General features: G+C 37.8%; 1 protein-coding gene and 1 pseudogene across 1 annotated transcript; both read right to left on the reverse strand.

The window, feature by feature from the left end:
* Positions 1-10443: 10443 nt before the first annotated feature.
* Positions 10444-11481, reverse strand: TAAR6 (trace amine-associated receptor 6). Its single transcript, XM_012474380.3, has one exon. The coding sequence runs from the start codon at positions 11479-11481 to the stop codon at positions 10444-10446; it is 1038 nt and encodes a 345-aa protein (XP_012329803.2).
* TAAR7P (trace amine-associated receptor 7 pseudogene) lies at positions 23259-23565 on the reverse strand (annotated as a pseudogene).

The following is a 23803-nucleotide window of genomic DNA, read 5'->3' on the forward strand; positions in this document are numbered from 1 at the left end:
CAGGCACTCTGAAAGCCTTGCATATGTGGCTGAAGGTCCAGCGTTCATTGCCCTAAATTACTTCTCCCAGTCTTTAGGTTCAAAGAAGTGCAATATCACTTCAAATACTTCAGATGTGATTTTCGTCAGCCTCTCTATGTTTACTGAGAACCTGCTATGTGCAGAGTGTGATGCTAAAATCTGTTGAATCCAAAATTCCAGAAATGTCAAAACTGCACCCAAAAAGCTTTCAGTCCAATGGAACAGAAACAGCTATAAGTAAGAACAAACAAAGCAGTATAAAATCAGTTCTCAACAGAGGTAGAACAAAGGGCTACAGTGATCATAGGAGGGAGTTGTGGCTTATTTGTAGAGGCCAGTATTCAAAAGCAAGGGCTAAGGAGCCAGACAGGCTTGGCCAGTTTCAGATTTGACCCTTTCCATCTCCTGTGTTTTGGGGGAGTTACTTACCTCTCCTTAGCCTCAGTTTTCTCGTCTGTAAAGTAAGAAAATAGCACCTACTTCATTGTATTGTGGAAATGAAGTGAGATAATCATGTGAATAAGCCAGTTGTCATAGTACTTGGCACATAGTGAGTGCTCCATAAATTGTCAAAATCACAAAGACTTAATTTAAAAAGAAGTGGAGTTTGAACTGGGTTTTAGGTCACTTCCCAATGGGTATAAAAGGTAGAAAAACATACTTTGGAGTTAAACTGAAAGAGCAGTATACAAACTAATAGCTACTTAAAAAAAAACCAAACAAACCCACCTTTATTAAACTTGAATGCTTATTCAAAAAATCTCTGCAAAGGGGCAAGGTTCAGACAGGTCAGTAATGTTGTTCTAAATTCATACTGTCAGCAAAGAAAAGAGCTGAGACTTAAACCATCTGTGCTCTCTTAAAGTGTCTATGTGATTTCTAGAACACCACTCTCCCTCTTTTCCAGGAGCAAAATTTAAAGGACTCAGCTGGGTTGAGTCTTGCTGGACATGGTTAGGATGACAGAGTTGAATAATTAAATATTTGAGACATACAGATGATGTGCTTTTGCTGCTTTATTTTCTTTTTAAAATAAGTTCTTCAGTTTATAAACATTATAACTCATTGCATATGTATGTCATCTGGAAAACGGCCGAAAGCACAGACAGGAAAAGAGTTTTTTCCTAACTTCCACTTTCTAGAGAACACTGCTGTCAACATTTTATCTATTCTAGTCCTTCTACTCAAAGCATGATGTTTTGAAATACAGTACTTTCAGTGTATTTGTCTATATTTATTTTTCTGTGGGTTTGTGATAATTTTGAAGCTGATACTCATTTTCTGATTTCCAGGAGAGGGTCACTGTGATAGACCAAATTAAGGATTCCAGATATGTCAGCATGGCAGGGATAGAAATGGGACAGATCTGAATACCCTCCTCACTAAAAGTTGGATGGTAGCAAAGGCACTGTGCTAGTTTCCTATTGCTGCAGTAACAAATTACTACAAACATAGTGGTTTAAAACAAAAAATATATATTATTATATAGTTCTGGAGGCCAGAAGCCTGAATGGGCTTTTATAGGGCTAAAATCAAGATGTCAGCAGGGCTGTGTGCCTTCTAGAGGCTCTAGAGAGGACTCTGTTCCACATCTTTTCCAGTTTCTAGGGGCTGCCTGCGTTCCTTGGCTTGTGGCTGCATCACTCTGACCTTGGTTTCCATTGTTATATCTCATCTGACCTTGGCCCTCTTGTTTCTCTCTTTCTCTCATAAGATCTCTTATTACATCGAGTCCATATTGACAATCCAGGGTACATGTCAAGATCTTCAATTAAATTGCACCAGCAAAGGTCATTTGGTCAAGCAAGGTAACATATTAACAGGTTCTGGGGATTAGGATATAGGCATGTTTGGGGGAGGGGGAAATGGTGCTGCCTACCAGAGGCCCCTAGGATGTTATTCCCTTCTATTTAATCCAAGATCTTATGTCTTCACTATCAATTACTTTGAATGCTGTACTATCAAAGACACATGCTCCTGACTTCAAAATGAATTCAAGACTTCCAGTTACAGGCCCTAGTTCAATTCTACCTTGAAAAAAAAATTGGCTTTAGCCTGAAAGCACAGCACAGCCACTAAATGACACCAAAGAAAGCAGGACTTCAAACAGGGAGACATTTCAGTGGTTGAGTGTGTTAGGGGCCACTCTCTAGATAACACCAACCATCCTGAGGAACAATCAGTAGCTTAGAGGGGTTTGACTCAAGTCCCCATGTAGCTAAGTGATGGGAAAGGAGAATTTATTTCATTGACCTGTTGTTCCCCCAACTCAATCCAAGTACTATTACTGTGTGTTCCTTTATTTCAGGGAAAAGGTGTTAGGAGGGAAAAACAAACACTCCAGGTCTCAGCACTACTCTTTTCGGTGAGTCCCAGATAGTTCATGCTCTGTTGCTACCACGGCACTGGTTACTCTGGCCTCTGACACTCAGTTCCACCACAGTCCTCACTACTCTCCCTGAGTTTTCAAACTGCTTCACTTTGTACTGCAGGAGACTCTCCTACAATATGTGGCTCCTCAGTCAGGCAAACTTAGATCATTTGCTTCTTAACTGACTGTCTTTTGATGGTAAATGTAGCATGACATTTAAAAGTTTGTGTATTAAAATCTCAGAGTAGAACTCTGTACAATGCCCCTCTCTGTTACATTCTGACACAGACATTCCTGAGCCTAATCATTTGGTGCATTCCAGACCTGTCCGTCATCCATGATTTCAGGTGAATTCCTTGCTTGCTTAGAGCTCATTTTCCATTACTGCTTCCCCTGAAAGTGCTTGGGGTAATCTTTTCTTTTTTCTTGTTCTTGGTGGTTTCCATCTAACCCCACGATCAAATCTGTGAATTGCAGTCCCAGTGTTGGCTTGACCATCTTTCAGGTAACTTGGGTTTTCATCAAAATCGACTTCTGAGAGCCAGCCTTGGCACATCACACTCCACTGTGGGTACACAGAGAACGCCCTGCTATGTTACTCACATGTGCTTTGCCTTAGAATTTCTAGGACTGGAAGGAACTTTAGTGACCATTGATTGGAGTTACATTATTTCACATTAGGATCCAATAAAATGAACTGACCTGTCTAAAGTCCCACAGACTATGATTAGCAGAGATAGGGCCTAGAACCCAGAAACCTAATGTTTAGCCAGTACACTTTCCATCACCTTGATCTTGCTTTGAAGGAGGATTACACAGTAGGTGAAAGTAGGACCTTTCTAGTTAACACAGCTGGCTCCAAATCCCAATCTGCCTCTTACCGACACTGTGGTCTGGGCCATGCTGCTTGAACTGTGTAGGCATCAGTAAGAGCGCAAACTGGAAAACAGCTTAGAAGTTTCTCCGAAAATGATTAGCAACAAAGATATGTCTAATAGTAACAAGAAACACAAGAAACTCATGAATGGTTCAGGTCTCAAGTCTCAAATATTTTCCTGTAAACTTTTTTTTGTTGAGACAGTATTGCTTTGTCGCCCAGACTGGAGTGCAGTGGTGTGATCTCAGCTCACTGCAACCTCAGCCCCCAGGGTTCAAATGACTCTTGTGCCTCAGCCTCCTGAGTAGCTGGGATTACAGGTGTGCACCACCATGCCAGGCTAATTTTTAAAAATATTTTTAGTAGAGATGGGGTTTAACCATTATTGGCTAGGCTGGTCTCGAACTCCTGGCCTCCAATGATCCACCTGCCTTGGCCTTCCAAAGTGCTGGGATTATAGGTGTGAGCCACCATGCCCAGACCCCATAAACTCTTTAGAAAGTTTTTTTTTTTTTAATTTCAGAGAGTGAGTCTTTTGAAATAGTTTTCTATGGTTGAGTTGTATTGATTGGGTTCTGAGAATGAAAGGGCTTGTTGAACATTAGATGTTAAGAAATTTAGTGGCACATTCAACAAGTCTTCAGATAAGGCCAACTTAGCTATTTTATTCTTTTAAAAATGCATCTAAGGCTGGGCACAGTGGTTCATATCTGTAATCTCAGCACTTCAGGAGGCCAAAATGGGAGCATTGCTTGAAGTCAGGTGTTTGCGACTAACCTGGGCAACAAAGTGAGATCCCTTTTCACCAAAAATAATTAAAAAAAAAAAAGCATTAGCCAGGTGTGGTGGCACATGCCTATAGCCCCAGCTACACAGAAATATACTTGAGCCCAGTAGTCTGAGACTGGAATAAGTTATGATCATGCCACTGTACCCCAGCCTGGGTGACAGAGCAAGATCCTGCCCCACCAAAAAAAAAAAAACTTAGAAAAAGAATGCATTTTGCCAGGCTTAATACCTAGATGATGAGTTGGTAGGTGCAGCAAACCACCATGGCACACATTTACCTATGTAAGAAACCTGCACAGCTTGCACATGTACTCAGGAACTTAAAAAAAGAAGAAGAATACATTTAATGTATCATCCCAATTCTGGGGCATTGATTTCTATTTTATTTATTCACTCACTTATGTAATCAACTGACCAAAGTTAAATAATACCAAAGGAACAAAGAAATAAAACACCGGTACAAGCTATCTGATTTACTCATAGTGATACTTCAGGAAGTACCTGACCTCCTAGAGCTTGCATGTCATTAGGAGACAGACAGTTAAAACACAAGAAAATTAACAGATGAATAAGATTGTAATGCATTCTGATATGTATAATTAAGGAAATGACAGAAAAGCAGGGTAAATAAAAGAATAAAAAAGAGATACCAACATTAGCTGAGATCGTGATTTTTCTGAGGGAGTGATATTAAAGCTGAGACCTGCATAAGGAACCAGATCTGTGAAGATCTGAGGACTGAGTGATCCAGCAGATGAAATGGCCTGTGCAAATATCCTGAGTACCTAACACAATAGATGTGATAGTCTGTGCACAGCTCCTGAGGCATCCTGCGGGGGTAGCCAAGGGGCTGGGATTGGACAAATACATCTGGAGCATGACAAGGAAGGGGAGAACAAAATAGGTAGTGGGTAGAGAGTTATGCAGGGGTAAGACTATGCAAAGCCTCATAGATTATAGTCAGAGTTAGAATCTGATTCTAAACACAATAGAAATTAGGCTTTGGGCTTTGAATTATGAACTCATCACAGCCCACAGAGACCAAGCTCTGATACTGGGGCTAGCCAAGAGTCTACAGGACCTGGTGGGTTTTTCTTGTTTACTACTGTGGTTAACATTAACTGCAGCATCCTCTGCCCTCCATCTCCTACCCCTGCATTGTGACTCCATGAGCCATCTGATAAAGGGCAGCTCTACTAGTGAAATTTTATTTGTTCTTACGTTAAAGTCTTTAATCCATCTTGAGTTAATTCTTGTATAAGGTGTAAGGTCCAGTTTCAATTTTCTGCATCTGGCTAGCCAGTTCTTGCAGCACCATTTATTAAATGGGGAACCCTTTCCCCATTGCTTGTTTTTTGTCAGTTTTGTTCAAGATCAGATGGTTGTAGATATGTAGTGTTATTTCTGAGTTCTCTGTTCTGTCCCATTGGGCTATGTGCCTGTTTTCATACCAGTACCATGCTGTTTTGGTTACTGTAGCCTTGTAGTACAGTTTGAAGTCAGATAGCATGACACTCCAACTTTGTTCTTTTGGCTTAGGATTGCCCTGGCTAACTACGAGTTCTTTTTTAGTTCCATAGGAATTTTAAAATAGTTTTTTTTTCCTAATTCTGTGAAAAATGTCAATGGTAGCTTAATAGGAATAGCATTGAATCTATAAATTGCTTTGAGCAGTATGGCCATTTTCATGATATTGATTATTCAATGGGAGATGAACAATGAGAAAACATGGACACAGGGAGGGGAACATCACACATTGGGGCCTGTTGGGAGAGGGTGGGGTGGGGGCAAAGAGCATTAGGGAAAATAGCTAATGCATGCCAGGCTTAATACCTAGGTGATGGGTTGATAGGTACAGCAAACAACCATGGTACACGTTTACCTATGTAACAGATCTGCAAATCCTGCACATGTACCCTGAAATGTAAAATAAAAAATATGCTTTTACATATTTTGCTCCAAGACTGTAACAACCAGGCTATCGCAAATTCTGGGGACTCTGTCCTTGGTGCTGACCTGCTGTATGATCTCCAGCAAGATGTCTTTGTCCCAAAATAGGACTGGCTGTCTATTTTTAGCTTGTAACCACAACCTTTTGGGGAATATTGAAAACTCTACTAAAGTGACTGAGACTCGTTCATTCTCATGACTTCTGCATCATCAACAGGGCATTTACTATATAACATATATCTAGTACATGTTCACTGGTTGAAAAAATAATACTAAATAATACCAAAGGAGAAGTTTAAGTAAAAGATGGCATAGAGGTCTTTGAGAAAATCTGTTATTTTTATCCACTCTCTTTTTCTCAGTTGACTTTCTTATGGATTTATACAGCAAACACGTGTGGGAGAATTTGGTAAGAAGTTTTATGTTCACTTGTGAGATTTCATTTTCCAGATTACTTCATGTGGCAGAAATACTTACTTCTCACCTAATAACCATTGGGTTCATTTCCTCCATAGCATCATAGAATCTTCTCTCCCTTGAAGAAGCTGAAGTTGTCAAGTAGGGCTCCAGAGATCCCCCTTTTCTGGGGTCTTCCTCCTCCCTATTTCCAGGAACATGTGTGATTTGTTTAGAACTCTTGTAGTCACTTTGGAACCATTAGACAAACATCAGGAAAATCTGTACAGCATCATTGACTGTAACATACTTGAGTCACCCAGCCAAAGCTAGCAACTATCTTACTTAGACTTAATATTAATTAAAATATACCGTAATGTGTTTAAAACGTTTTCTGCCAAACTCAAACCCTGAGAGATACATTATTCACACAATGTGATGTCCCATTCAGTAAAGCAGCGTTTCAAAGAGGCCATAGTGTACATCAAACATTCTCCTTATTGTCCTGCAATTTTCAAGCCATTAGATGGACTGTCTGCTCGGTTCTGACGAATCAGTTAAAGTGTTCATGGGTTCTTTCAGGCTGAGGTATAGAAGAAGTCTCTTGTTGAAAAGATGGAGCCATGAAATCAAAGCATTCTGCAGTATGTTGAGGACAACTGCCCTTGAAAACTCCTCAGACTCACAGTGGACTTCATGTGAGCAAGAAAACTTTTGTTCTGTTAAGCCAGAGTTAGTTGATGCCATTTTCACTTCAGTCAAGTCTAGTCTATGCCCAACTTGGGAACAGTGCATCCACAACCTATAATTGGCCCTAAAGGTTATGGAACCCCCAGAATAGTACACTAAATGTTGTGTATATGTGATTGTGTGCATTTTTCTAGAGAGAGAATACATAGATTTCACTGTATTTCTTTTTTTTTTTTTTTCCATTTATTTATTTATTTTTGAGATGGAGTTTTACACTGTCTCCTGGGCTGGAGTGCAATGGCATGATCTCGGCTCACTGCAACCTCTGTCTCCCAGGTTCAAGCAATTCACCTGCCTCAGCTTCCCAAGTAGTTGGATTACAGATGCCTGTCACCATGCCCAGCTAATTTTTGTATTTTTAGTAGAGACTGGGTTTCACTATGTTGGCCAGGCTGGTCTCGAACTCTTGACCTTGTGATCCGCCCCCCTCAGCCTCCCAAAGTGCTGGGATTACAGGAGTGAGCCACTGCACCTGGCCCATTTCAGCATATTTCAATGTGACTGTGATCTAAAAATTATCAAGGACCACTGACTTATGAGCTAAACTCTAAGTGCTAAATATCTTCTCGTGGATAGCATTTATTTAACTGGACTTCTTTGTTATATCCCTTCTTGTTTGTCCTAAACTCTCATTTCCATGTCGAGGAAAAAAAAAATGGAGCTTAGAATTCAAATAATTTGGGTTCAAAGTATGGCAAAGATTTTTTGCTAGCTGTATAACTTCTTTTTTTTTTTTTTGAGACAGAATCTCACTTTGTTTCTAGATGCGATCACTGCTCACTGCAGCCTCCAAGTCCTGGGTTCAAGTGATCCTCCCTCCTGAGCCTCCTGAGTAGCTAGGACTACAGGCATTCACCACCACACCTGGCAAACTTTTTTATTTTTAGTACAGACAAGGCATCACTATGTTACCCAGGCTGATATCAAACTCCTGAACACAAGTGAGCCTCCCACCTCAGCTTCCCAAAGTGCTGAGATTACAGGCATGAACAACCGCACCTGGCCTGCCAGCTGTATAATTTCATGCAAGTTAATTTGTTTCTCGCTAAGTCTCAATTTCCTCATTTATAAAAAGGACAGAATATAGGATTAATATGAGTTTTGTACCTCTGTTTTTAAACATCAATTGCTAAATAAATATTATTTAACTTTTACCTTAGTTCATATGTATTTACTTAATTGTTTATGTTTATGCATTGTCTCCCTAACCTGATTTTTAAGTCTGGGAGTGTGACTACTTCTTGGTGGTTATTTAGTTGTTTTATTTTCATATTCCCTGAACACTCTGCACTTTCTCGGTTTCCTTGCTCATGCCTGAAAATCCCGTCCCACCCTTTCCCTCCTATAAAATCCTTCTTAAAACTTTAGGCCCTACTTAAATGCCACTTCTTTAATACATCTCCTTCATTTTCCCTCCAGGTCTGAATTCTCCTTGCTGTTCCTGAAACACAGCCTCTTATAGCTTAAACTCCCATTCCAAGTCATAATTACTGGTATTTTGGGATTTGCCACAACATAGTCTAGGTTCCCGGTTTTCTATTCCCAATCACACTGAACCAAGAATCTAATACACACTAAGTCTTCAAAGATATTTTTAGAATGACTAAATGAATGACTGTAAAGATAAGTGCATTGCTGTCTTCACACAGACAGGCTGGAAACTTTATCAAACAGGAATTCTATACTGTATATTTTTTAAATAAACTTTTAATTTTAGAATAGTTGTAGACTTACAAAAAAATTGCAAAGAGAGTGCAGAGAATTCCTGTATACCCTGTAAATAATTTCTCCCATTATCAACATCTTGAATTATTATGGTCCATTTGTGATAATGATCTAATATTGTTATCAATATAGCAAGAACATTTCCATTCATTGTTTGGATTTCCTCATTTTTCCTGTCATTTTTCTTTCTAGCTTTCCATTTAGGATGCCACACTACATTTGGTTGTCGTGTCTTCTTATTTTCCTCTCAATCATGACAGCTTCTCGTACTTAATTTTTGATGACTTTGACAGTTTGAGGAATACTGGTCAAATATTACATAGACTATTCCTCAATAAAGTTTTGTCTGATGTTTTTCTCATACCTATATAAGGGTCATGGATTTGGGGAAGAAAGGTTATAGAGATAAAAGCCATTCTCATTACATAATGTCAAGAACATACAATTGCCACATGACTTAGCTACTACTGATATTGAACCTTACCTGGTTGAGCTAGTGTTCGCCCTTTTAAAAATTTTCAGTGACCAACATTGCTTTTTGCCAGAATCACAGCTTTTAAAGACAAAAGTGGAATATTATGTCTGTGTTTATGGCATCTAGCACTGATTTCCATACAATATAGGTATAGGTCTCATGTTTGGTAAATGGGAAAAACATGGATAAATACCTGAATGCTTCTTATTGATGTATATTCCACATTGCTTCTAAAACTTGCAAATTCCTTGCTGTAAAAAATTCCTCGCTGTAATCAAGTTTCACTATAAAAAAATAGAAAACTAGAGACTGCACTGGAAAGATATTCTCCCTAAAGGAGCGAGTAATATTCAATGTGTAGGAGCTGAATAATGTAACATAGGGTTCTACTCATACCACAGTTTTGTGCAATAGCAAGAACAGCAGGCAAATAATCATCCTAAAATCATTCTGGGAAGTACAGTGGCTTCTGCTTCCTACTTTGGGGGAGGAAATAATTTCGAGAATGACAGTAACTTGCTTGATAATTACAACAGCCTGATCACGACGATGTCTACATTTGCAAATTGCCCCATACACCCTGAGATCTCTCCCAAGATTGAATAGATTAAGCTGATACCTAAAAGGGCTCCTTTGGTAAACCAAACAAAGCAAAAGAAAGCAAGAACTCGATAAAGGCTATTCACAAATGAAATTTTTGGCTGGCTGGGAAAGAGTAGAACGCTTTGTAAAGAAAAGAGAAAAGGGAATCAGAAAAGGAACAGAAATATTTTTAGGAAACAGACCAGAGCAGAGGGAAGAGTCAATGGATTAAAAGACGAAGGGAGGAAAGAGAGTGTCTGCAGGGAGTGAGATATGCTGAGCTCTAAAGCAGTTAACAAATAGGAATTTAACATATATTAGTCAAGTAAATATTTTTTTGAGAAGAGACAGGAAAGTGCACATATTGACAAGACTGAAAAACGTTGATTTATCTTGTTTCATTTGAAGAGCAGTTTATTTGCTATTCATTAATAGTCTTACTGATTTTTTTAAACTTATTTCGCTTGGAACTCTTAAAGGTATCTTGAATCTCTTCAATTCAACTGCTTATATATGTTCAGAGAACAAATTCATGGTTGCTGAACTGTTCTTTAAAATCTGACCAGTCACAATAACTTTTATTGCTTTTCTAAACCATGGGTAAAATAAAGCATAAATCAAAGGATTTATGGCTGAGTTATAATAAGCACACCAACAGCAAATCTCATAGATATAGGCAGGGGTTATAAAGCCCATAAAGGCATCAATTAATGAATCAATGCTATATGGTAACCACGAAATCATAAATGCTACCACTGTGACCCCCAGGGTTTTAGCTGCTTTTCTCTCTCTCCTGGCCACTCTGGCTTTGTAACTTTCTGAGGATGATTCTGTCTTGCTACCAGTATTTTCTATCTTTTTAGCCTGTTGTCTCGCCACAAGAAATATGTTGCCATACAGAATTATCATAACAAGGGTAGGTAGAAAGAAGGAAAGAAAATCTATCAACACCCAGTTTTGATTTACAACGGTCTGACAACCTCCTATACAGTTAAGGGCACTAGATAATTCCTCCAGCCCATTGTAATAGACACCTGTGTAGAAAACAGCACCGCTGTACATGAGAGGCAGAATCCAGGACATGCTGATGCAAATTCCCGACACAGACACGGTGAACTTGGTAGGATAGACCAGGGGGTCAGTAACCGCAATGTACCTGTCGATGGAGATGAAGCACAAGTGGAAGAGAGAAGAGTAACAAAATGCCACATCACAGCAGGTGTGGAAAGTACAAAAACTTTTCCCAAAATACCAGCAGCTCTCCACGGACCTGACCATGCTGAAAGGCATCACAGTCACACCCACCAAGAAGTCAGCACAGGCCAGAGAGGCGATGAGGAAATTGGTTGGAGAGTGCAGCTGCTTGAAATGGAGGATTGAAATCATCACCAGGAAGTTTCCAAACACAGCCAGCACAGCCCCAAAGCCAAACACTATGTACAGAATCACCCGGGATCCAGGTGAGTAGGGGGTTTTCACACAGGACCCGTTCACGTTCGCATAGCACAGCTGCACGGCTGCCAGCAGGGATGAGTTGCTGCTCATAATGCTGTTATTTACATGTGGAGAAGGTTTGTCCTTGTTGATTATCACAAAATAAAATACAGGATTCTTTCTGATTTTCAGTGCTCCTGGCGAAAAGCACACATATTTACCAGGATGCCAGAGGAAATTATCAGACATTATCTCTAATATAATTCTTCAAGTTTCCATTTTTATTATAAAATCCAAATGTTTTTATGGCAAAATAAAAATTTAATAAAAATTATATTGCACCGGATTACTGGAGATTGTTTCAACTGACAAATGTATCATGCTCTTAATTTGATAAATTTCCCTTATTTTATTTTTACCTCTCAAGTTTCTCTATGCAACAGTCGCTGATATGGGATGTAATTATGGAGCTGAAAGATCACCTCCTGTTAGCTTTTTCTCTGCATTACTGCCTCAAAGATGAAGTCCTTTTAGCTAAATGAATGCCTTCAATGGGAAAATCCCTTGACGGAATCCCTGTAGTGCAAGGTGTGAATTAGTAGAATTATTTTCAACAATGATTACTAGGAAAGTTATTCTACAAAACAGGACTCTGCTCTACATTAAATTCTATTATCGTTATGTATTTTGGGCCAAAGATTGATTTTTCCTTAGTGCATATACTTGAACCATTCCCTTGTTCCCAATTATAACTTAGCCACCTGGGTTTTTGTTACAAAGATACAACAGGGTGTAAACAGTAAGCATCAACACTTGGCCCTTTCTCTTCTGTTAAGAATCGTTTTTCCATCTGCATTGGCTACCAACAAGCAGAAATTATTATAATGTATAGTGAGGGGAGCTTGAGATTGACGAGATATATTGCATGAAAGCATTAGAATACTACATGGTGTTTAGACACACCAGTATTTCTGAGATGCTGGTGGAAAAACCAGTCCTCCCCTCAAGACATTGTTACTGAGAACACATCTGCAACGTGTCTGTATCCACATGACAAATGGGCAGTGAGCCCTCTCTCTGACTACACATTTGTTTGCAATTCCTGGTGATTGGCCTTTGTGCTCCCAATGCTAAAAGTAGAAAAAAAAAAATAAGAATAATGAGCAGGAAACTGGAAAATGGGAACAGAATCCTCAGTAACATTCCCAACCCTGGAATGTCAATACACTACTGAGTGAAGAAAAGTATTACTATCTTCCTAAAGAAGAGTTCAACTCTCTTTCCAGTACAGGGCTGTGACTTTAGAGACATTTGTGAACTTGCTTTTCAAGTTATAAAGAGTGATAAGTATTAATAATCCATCTTGCTATCTGATTCCTGGTCAATAAAATTAACACTGTTTACCAAATAATTTTCAGATTCTTCTTAATATTTTCTGAGTGTCTGATTTTGTGAAATGATGTCAATTGCTTAAATAGACAAAACCCTGTGCGGGGCTTTCTCAACTTGAGCACAATGGACATTTGAATTCAGATAACTCCTTGATATGAGAAGCTATCCTGTGCATCACATGGCTTTTCGCAGCATCCCTGCTACTAGATGCCAGTAAAATCCTTCAAGTTGTGATACCAGAAATGTCTCCAGACATTGCCAAATTCCTCAAGGTACAAAATCAACCTTCTGTCTCCATTAAGACCATTGTTTTAGGCAGTAAAAAAGTATCGAGTGATGCCTGCCATTTCAAATAAAGAAATAATTTTATGCCCCCTTCATCATTCTGAGATTTATTAATTCATCTACTCAACACATATTTATTGAATGCCAGTAGCTGTGTATTAAAGTAATGAACAAAACTCTTATGACCACGATACTCCTGAAGCTTGTAATCTTGGGAGGGAAACAAAACTTAAGGAAATAGAAAGACAGATTTGTGATTTCAAATAGTGATAAGCACTATAGAGGTGAAAGACAGTAGCGTCTACAGTAAGCACAATGACAGGCGGGTGAGACAAAGGGGTTCCTAAAAACACGAGGGAACAAAAATTCTACTTCAATATGTGTGGAATTTTAGATATTCTATTTCTTATTGTACCATCTAAACTTACTAGAGGATTCTGTTTTAATTTATACTGTTATGTTCAGGATTAGTCAATAAAGGGCACCTCGTCCAGTGCTGAGATGGGATGTCCATTGGAGGGTGTTTTCAAGGCGTCTAAAATTATTGCACATATACAATTCTTTCAGTCTTGCTCATAAGACCCTCATCATAAATGGATTTGGAGCAGATAGGATCAAGAGTAAGGAAAAATCCTCTTTCTCAGGGTTTTATGATTCTAACACCCAGAGCAGAATTTGGAGGCAAACTTTTGAGTGTCTTGCATCAGCTAAAGTTTTCAGTCTCACCTCTACACTTGGTCTTTATTTTGTGGGTTGTGAACTCCTTAAAGACATTTCTAAAATAAAAGTCCACTAAGTAAACCATCTCCCCAATGACCCAGAGTGTGAAACTTCTTCATTATGACCAAGGTGAAAGACAGATGTGATAATGAGCCCTGTGTTTGCGGTACCCAAACTCAGAAGTTTGTTAATAAGAGGAAGGGGAGATACATGTTTTGTATTCTTGTCTCTTTGGATTAGAGGCCCAAAGCAACCAAACACAAAGCAGGGTCGAAGTGTTCAGCTGCAAATGAAGAGCAGTGGGCACTGATCACATGCAATCAATTTATCTAAGTTATGGTGTAAGAAATTCTTCAAGTTAGCGCATAGCTGAGTCTGTGCTCAACTTGATTTATTCCATAATCCATTTGTGTTTGACAAGTATTTCTCAGAAATATAGACCAACAGCTTGTGGAACACTTTGAGTAGGATGAGAAACAGTATGAAAGTACTTTTTCTTCAATCACAGCCTCCAAATGACCTCTAGCAAATCTTCCTTTTTTATCCCTTAGTTTTATATCTCGGGCGGAACTCACACTTGTTCAGTCGTTTTTCTTCATTTATTTGCTATATCAATTTTCTTTTTTGAGATGGAGTCTTGCTCTGTCTCCCAGGCTGGAGGGCAATGGCTCAATCTTAGCTCACTACAACCTCTGCCTCCCAGGTTCAAGCAATTTTCCTGCCTCAGCTTCCCAAGTAATGCTGTATCAATTAATACATGTTTAATTAAAGTAGAGAATTCTAGGTAAGTGTTTTGTCAAAACAAATTTGTAAAACACACTGACACTTAGATCCACTGAAAAATGAATCACACAATGGAATCCTTGATTCCAAGGATTCTATTGTTTTTGGTGTTGAATTAATTAATTTATTTTCAAAACCTATTTTATTGTGATACATAGATGTACTATTATACAAAAACAATCATAAATCTCTAGGACGTTTTAACTATATAATTTTAAATTCATGAATATCTTATTATCTATTATAATTCTAACATAACTTATCTTTCTTATGAACACGAATTATCACTACAATCCTAAAAACTATATTACTTCATATTTTTATAATATTAAAAGAAATTTTATGCATGTTTGTTTAGTTAAATATTTCCTGGTTTACAAATTATAGAATACAGTCTCTGAAACTTAGTATACAAAAGTATGTGTTGACTGCTGTGGACCAAAGTGTAAGAATCAGTTTTATTCATTTATCAAACTCTGATCAATAATAACATGTCAATTATGTTATAATTATGGCAAGCAGACTAATTAGGGTTTTGTAGAAATCACTAATTAGGGTTTTGTAGAAATCACTAATTAGGGTTTTGTAGAAATCACAAGTCAAATTGTATCTGTGTAAGATGATGCGATTAGACACATTAATTACTCTTTGCAGCAAATCTCACCCCTACTTCCTTTCTCCTACCATGAGCAACCACTGATCTCCTTCCTATCACTATAGATTATTTTTGCCTGTTCTAAAAATCACACGTGAAGAGAACCACACAGCATGTGCTCCTCTATGACCAGTTTCTTTCACTCAACTCAGTGTCTGGGAGAGTCATTCATGTTTTGGGTATATTCTTAGTTCATTTCTTACTATTGCTAAATAGTATTGTATTGCATGAATATACCACACCTGATTTATCAATATACCCTGTTGATAGACATTTGGACAGTGTTCATGCTGGGGCTGTTATTAATAGTATTATTGTGAATATTCACATACAATCATTTGCATAAACACATGCTTTTATATTTTGTGGTAAATATCTAGATGCAGAATTGGTGGATTTTATGGGAAACTTATGTTTGACTGTGTAAGAAGCTAAAAACTGTCTTCTAAAATAAAATCAGTTTTATTCATTTATCAAACTCAAATTGATCAATTATAACATGTCAATTATGTTATAGTCACAGCATGTTATAGTGCCACTAGCAATCTGAATGTTCCAGTTGCTCCAAGTCCTCTTCAACACTTGATATTGCCATTTCTTTGTATTATCTATTCTACGAGGTGTGTGGCAGTATCTCACGTTTTTTAGTTGGTGAATAATGATGTTGAGCATCTTTTCATGTTATTATTAGCTGCTAATGTGTTCATTTTAGTGAACCATCTGTAAAAATGCTTGTTCATTTTTCACTGAATTTTATTTTTCATTATTGAGTTGACTGGATATATCTTATTTCCAAATATATGCTGTAAATATCTACTTTTTATTCTCTTCATAGTGTTTTTGAAAAGTAGAAGATTTTAATTTCCATAAAATTCAACTATTTTTTATGGTTATTGCCTTCGTTTCTTTTCTAAGAAATCTTTGCCTAATCTGATTATCACAACTTTTTTCTTCTATGCTACCTCTAGAATTTTTATAATTTTAATTCTTATGTTTCGGTCTAATTTTATATTAATTTTGAATACGTTGTGAGGAAGGGTTTGAAGTTTAGTAGTAGCCGTAGTAGTAGTATATGGGTATTCAGCAATTCCAGCAACATTTCTTAAAAAGACTATTCCTTCCACGGTGAATGGTATTTATCAAAAACCAATCAATCATTCATGAATGGGTCTATTTCTGGGCTTTCTATTTTATTACATTATTTAACATGCATATATTTAGGCCAATATCTTACCGTCTTGACTGAAGCTTTCTAGTAAGTTTGTGTTTTGTTTTGTTTTTAGACGGAGTCTTGCTCTGTTGCCAGGCTAGAGTGCAGTGGCACGATTTCGGTTCACTGCAACCTCCACCTCCCTGGTTCAAGCAATTCTCTTGCCTCAGCCTTCTGAGTATCTGGGAATACAGGTGCACGTCACCATGCTCAGCTAATTTTTGTAGTTTTAGTAGAGATGGGGTTTCACCATGTTGGCCAGGACGGTCTCGATCTCCTGACCTCATGATCCACCTGCCTCGGCCTCCCACAGTGCTGGGATTACAGGCATGAGCCACCTCGCCCAGCCTCTAGTAAGTCTTAAAGTCAGGTTGTACTAATATAAGCCTTCCACTTTGTTATCCTTTATCAAAATTGGTTAGTCCAGTCCATGTCTTTTGATGTTTCATATAAATTTTAGAATCACCATGCCAACTTCTGCCCAAAAAAATCTGTGGAATTTTTATTGGCATAAAATTGAGTCTACAAATAAATTAGGGAGAGAGAGGTGCTAAAATATCTGATCAGGGTAAATTTATTCATTTATCCTTTTAGTTCTGTTATTTATGGTTTATAAAGTTAGATGCTCTGCAATTAGGTACATGCATATTCAGGATTGCTCTATTTTCCTGATAACATTGAAGAATTGGACATCTTAAGTGTTGAGTCTACTAATGTATAACCATGTTGTATCTCTCTATAGATAAGGAGCCAATAGAAGAAAAGCAATGGAAACTAATAGTGTTTAGCCCAAATTAGGCAAGAAAAGAGAAACAGAGAGTTAAAATACAAAAGGAATGAATGAAATATAAATAGCAAGAAAACAGAATTAAACCCAAATATATGAGATTACTTACATGAAATGTATATATATATATATCTTCAATTTCTCTCTCTCTATATATGTATAGCACTGCAATTAATAAACTGAGATTGTCAGACTATTAAAAACGCAATACCTAACTATATACTGCCTACAAGGGATACCTTTTAAATATAGACAGATAGTTTGAATAAAAAAGAATTGAGAGGGATATACTATAATAATAAGTATTAAATAAGCAGGTGTGGTTATATAAACAGCAGACAATGTAAAATTTACATAAATAGTACTTTAAGAAATACAGAGGAACATTATATAATGATAAAAGAACAATGCTCCACAGGAACTGAATGTTAAGAAGAAGTCTCTGAATAGGTCTGGTTTCCTGGAATTGATTATCTGATATAATCATATTTAAAGGTATTACTGACTCCATTTCCAATGATAGCTAGGGAACTGGTATTCTGTGGCATACAGTGGCAAAACATTTACTCAAATTATTGTCTGTAGACACTTAGAGTCAAATGTTTACAGAAAACAAGGCTCTGGGTGACCATGTGTTTGCTGCCATACAACATTTTAATAAAAATGAGGAGTATAATGGGTTGGCTAGTTACTTTCAACTGCTCTGGAGACCTTGGGGAAAGAAAAGGACAAGTTTTATAAGCTAAAAGACATGAAAGCTTCTATGAATGCATTGAAAGACTCTCTTATCTCTTATAACCACAGGGATACGTTTCTGAGTATCAAACCCGAAGTAAAATTCTGTAGGTGGTTGAATTACAAAGCAAACTCAACTTCCAAATTCCCAGGGTCTCTTTTATTAAAATCCTGGAACTGATTTAGAAGGAAAAGGATTTTGAAAGTTAGAATGGTGACATGTGGACAGATCTTTATATAACTGGGTACCTCAAACTCCTAAATTGGGTCAAGCCTTTTCTGCCAATGGAGGCAGCCTTTTCAGCCCTGCCTGAGGAGGTCAGTCTCCTTTCAAGTAAAGAATGTGTAATGTCCTCTTCTGAGGTAGTTGCCTTACAATGTACTGCTGATCTTCCTCACAACCTACTCTTAACACCTTTCCTTGCTTTTAGACTGACTTACAATCAGACTCAGGCCCCAAATAGAAGAGGTACATAGTGTGACCCATGATGAAGGACACACAAATCAAAAAAAGTTGGATGATTTTGACAATATATACTAGTAGAAACCTGAAAACTCTATATGGGACTGAATCCAAACCATAGAATACCAATAGAGAAAGAATGCAAAGTTGGATTGAGCTGAATGTATTGATATCAGCCCACTGAGCAGATAGTCTATATTAAATATTTTAGTTCAAGGAGCTAGGAAGAACACCCACAGATTGCTTGATCAGATGATTGAAATATGGATCCAAATGCAATACCAACTGAAGATGAAAGGTCAGAACTTCCTTTCTTTGCTGTCAAGAAAGGCATCCAAATACTTAGGGAAACTTGAATGCTTGAGTGAATTTATCATATAAGATATGCTCACCCAATGCAGGAGGGACCAGAAAACATGACCTTCACCATAGCTGTATGAAATAAATGTATGAGGGGAGTCCAGCACCCCAGAAGAGCTCTGCAGTGTAAGATAAACATAATGGAGCAATACAAACTTTCTCCAAGAGTGTATGGAGAAAATACACCAATGAGGTGAACTCGAAGTTCGGTCTCGTAGATTAAGGAGAAAAATTAAAGGAAAAAAACGCAGAAAACATAACCAAGAAAGAGAGAACAGTGTATGTGCCAAGCCTTGGAGAAGAGGAGGTGTCATGTATCGTCAGGATTGACAAGGAGGTTTTGTTATTGTAACACAGACACAGTTTAGGCAGCAGCATGGGATAAAGGAGAAATGTACACAGGATTAAGACTGATCACACCTGCATTCATTTTCCAAGCAGTTTGGATTTATGCAAAGGTCAGTGTGTGGGAGGAGAGAGGACAAAAATATACTAAATGATAGGTACAAATCTTTGGTATCACACACTCAGGTATGCTATGAATGTAATGTATTTTTCTTCAATTCACTTTAATTTGCTTATATGCTTGCCTTCCTTTGGGTACAATAAATAAATCTCAGTACAATTAGGGTTTCCTCCTTTTCCCCAGGGTGGCATCCAAGTTCCAGTGGACTTGACCATCACACTATTATAGTGGGTACTCTCTGCAGTCTGTCTTGAGGAATACATTTCCCTAACTTTAAACAGCACACTTAGCAGCATGTCGCATCTGCAAAGGCAAGTTTTCCTTCCAGCCTTGTTGTGAAGTCTTCCTCTTCCAATGCCTATGTCCCAGCCACAGGTCTCTGTATCCCGTGGCTAGTGCTGATAGGCTGGCTTAGCCTTCTTCCTTTTGCTAGGATGTCATGAAGATTTTAAAGAAATGTGAAGTCTAAGATAGACAGGGGCTGTTAAAAATATTGCCTTTGTGCTTTGGCTTTAAGTCCTTTTCTGATGGTCAGTGACTTGAAAAACTCAACTTCGCTTTTGTTTGTTTGGTTTTCATTTTCTATGTTAATCACACTATGTCTATCCATGTAATTAAAAACCTTGTGTAAAACTCTTCCAAACACACTCTTTCAGAGTCCTCTGAGATTGCTGAAATCAGCTATGACTTCTGAGATGCCATTTTAACCCTTCAACCAGTATCGTTACAGGGTCACAGTCCTAACTCTATGTCCAGGGTTTTCAATCAGACATTCACAGTATGAGACATCTGAGAAAACTCCAAATAGGATCCCATGTCTCTTCAGAGTGACTCTCAGGATACAACTCAAGATGCTGTGCTAATGTGAATCGGGACACGCTAAGACAGTCTACCTTCTGCAGAAAAGCTTCCTATTCACTAACCCTCACTGAGGTTGTGTTCTTACATCTATTTGGCCTTTATTTGACCACATAAACAAAATTTTGAATTAATTCTTACTTTGTAACTAGCCACATGTTCCTGGAGGAAATGGATTTGGGAATGACTCTTGGTAGCTTCTATAACTCCTGAATATAGCACATAATTAACTTTCAGAAGAAAGAGTTGGAAGATCTGATAGACCTGCTGCAAAATAACACTTATAATACATTAATACAATAATATGTAATTCCCAAGATAGTTTAATGCCTTTAAGATGTCATTTCTGAAATATACCAATGCGGCTATCATTTTCTTTCATATGTTAAAAAGCAATATGCCGCAGATACATACTCAAAAGACATTCTCCTTGAACGAAAACAAGCAGACAACGCTAATATCAACAGTCTGATCAGAACTGAGATATGTGAAATGGCTCTATCAATTTTAACATATTATTTCATCACAAACATGTACATGATAGAGATAATTTACAAAGTAATTATTCCCTCCTCCACCCACATACACATTGTCTGTTATACATAAGATGAGACTTCATAAGAAGGTATATAAGAATATACATATATAGGGGCTATATTATATATACTGTTTTGTAAGCTATATTAGAAGTTTTTGTTTTGTCTTCAGCAAAAGAAAAAATTATTTTAATTGCCTTCACGTGTGAGTCTGTACAAGAAATCTTAGCAGTTTTTAAGGACTTCTTAACATTCCATTACATAGGTAGAGTACAATGTATTTAACTTATTCCATGTTGATGTAAGTTTTTTCTGATTAATAGTTGAGAGTTATGAAACAAATATGCTTGTAATGTGTGCTTACTTGCAGGGCTCTTTTCTTAGGATTAATTGTTAGAAATGGAACTGCAGAATCAAGCAAAATGTGTGTTTCAAGTTTTAATGTTTTTGTCTTGAGACAGAGTCTTGCTCTGTTGCCCAGGCTGGAGTGCAGTGGCATGATCTCAGCTCACTGCAACCTCTGCCTCCCAGGTTCAAGCGATTCTCCTGCCTCAGCCTCCCAAGAAGCTGGGATTACAGGCACTACCACCATGCCTGGCTAATTTTTGTATTTTCAGTAGAGACAGTGTTTCATTATGCTGGCCAGGTTGGTCTTGAACTCCTGACCTCTTGAACCATCTGCCTCGGCATGTTTCAAGTTTTTATAAATTTTTTGGATTCCCTTCAAAAAAAGGATATTAAATTATATTCTCCTGAGATAAGTATGAGCGTGGCCACTCTTATGAAAGTGCTCAACTCCCAGCACTGTGATCACCATAGTGTGTTATTAATCCTAACATTTGCCACCTTAATATATGAAACTGTCATATTATTAGCCTTTGAAGATTAGTAATAAATTTGGCATCTTAATATACTTATTAGCCCTTTGCATTTTTTAAAAATGGCCTATTCATTTGTGTAGTGTGGTGGCAATCTCTGTTTCTGTTTTGTAAATGATTTCAATTTTTTTTTTTTTTTTTTTTTGAGACAGAGTCTCACTCCGTCACCAGGCACCAGGCTGGAGTGCAGTGGCGCGACCTCGGCTCACTGAAACATCTGTCTCTCCAGCTCAAGTGATCCTCCTACTGCAGCCTCCAAAGTGGCAGGGACCACAGGTGTGCACCACCATGCACAACTAATTTTTTATGTTTTTTATAGAGACAGCGTTTCACCACGTTGTCCAGGCTGGTCTCGAACTCCTGGGCTCAAGTGGTTCGTCTGCCTCGGACTCCCAAAGAGCTGCAATTATAGGTGTCAGTTATCACACCCAGCCTTTTCTTTCTTTCTTTCTTTCTTTTTTAACTTTTATTTTAAGTTCAGGGGCACATGTGCAGGTTTGTGATATAGATAAACTTGTATCATGGGGATTTAATAATGCAGATTATTTTACCATCCAGGTACTAAGCATAGTACAGGATAAATATTTTTCATGATCCTCTCCCTCCTTCCACCCTCCTCCCTCGAATAGGCTCCAGTGTCTGTTGTTCCCCTCTTTGTGTCTGTGTGTTCTCATCATTTAACTATCATATAAGTGAAAACATGCTGTATTTGGTTTTCTGTTCCTGCATTAGTTTGCTGAGGATAATGGCTTCCAGCTCTATCCATGTTCCTGCAGAGAACATGATCTTGTTCTTTGTTATGTCTACCTAGTATTCTGTGGTGTATTCGTGTTCCATTATGTATGCTACCCATAGCTTTTCAAAAGTTTTCATTTTTTCCCTAATTTGTCTGTTTTTTATTGAAGTTTAAAATATTTAAATTGAGTGCATGACGATTTGAGTTTTCTGTTGTGATTTTGACAAAAGAAAATTATGAAAGCAATATTTTCTTCTAATTTTATAACCTCTGTAGGAAGTCAGCTTTGATTTTGTGAATGGTATGAGGCAAGATGCTTAGCAATATTTTTCCAAAAAACCATGTGTCCCATCATCATTTCCTGAATAGTCTATTCTTTTCCTATAATTTAAAACACACTATTATTTTCATCATTGGCAATGTGCACACTTTGGATAGCGTTTATTAAAAAGAGACAGCAAAATGCCTCATAATATGACTGAAACATAAAATAACAAACCGTATGGGATGAGAAACACAATCTCATAAAAATCGCTACTGCAGAAATGGAACCAAAGTTATTTCCACATTTGTGAAGTATCTCCAAAATATAAATATGAGTTCTGTTTTGGGCCTGTAAGGCTGATGCATAAAGCTCAGAGACCTGTTAGGAGCTGCAGAAAAACTGGACCCCAAGAAATAAGTTTCTGAAAATGAAAGCAAAGCAAATCCAATCTAGAGAAAGACATAGAGTGCAAGACTTACGCAGGGACTAGGGAACCAGGAAACCTTTGAATGTGACAGAAGTTAATATGAAAGGAAGGTCTGGAGGAGGAAAATAACTAACAACTGACAAAGTAGGGAGGTGGCAGATTTGCAGAAACTGGAAATACGAACTTTGTATCAATCATCGTTTAGTAAATATGTTTCTATCAAATGCTTGAAAATGTTCACTTAACAAAACAGTAAAAGTATAAAGGTTATACAATTAAAATTGAAGTACCATTTCTCTTTCCAAATTTAATGTATTATATTCAGGCACCATTTTTCATATCATTATTGGAAAATTCTCATTCTAACACAAATTCCTTAATTTCAAATATAGGCTGATTTAGAGAATAAATGTATAGTTGCTAAACTGTGTGTTAATATTGCCCAATTATAGTAAATTTTATTGCACCCCTAAACCAAGGGTAAAATAACATATAAATCAAAGCATTTGGAACAGAGTTAAAGTAACCAAAATAGCAAAATATCATATAAACATAGGGAGATGTTATAAAACCCAAAAGACAACCAATGAATGAATGAATGAATGAATGACCCTGCCAGCCAGAGATGGGGACAATAGTCTATGCCTAGCACTGAGACAGTGGGGGATGTGCCTGGCTGCAACTCTCCCTGTGATGCATCCAGTCTTCTGCAGTGGTGAAAAGAGGATGGCAGTGCTCACTGGTCAGAGCAGGTAGGAGGAGACTAGATGGAGCCCAAGATGCCAGAAGGCAGGGGAGCAGGAGGCTGAATCCCCTCCCAGGGAGGAAGGGACAAGGTGTAATGAAAGGCTACTAGTGGTCTGAGGTTCCAAGCACC

This window comes from Aotus nancymaae, unplaced genomic scaffold (genome assembly GCF_030222135.1).
Source record: "Aotus nancymaae isolate 86718 unplaced genomic scaffold, 86718_ANA_hifiasm-v0.15.2.pri h1tg000040l, whole genome shotgun sequence".
Taxonomy (NCBI): Eukaryota; Metazoa; Chordata; class Mammalia; order Primates; family Aotidae; genus Aotus; species Aotus nancymaae.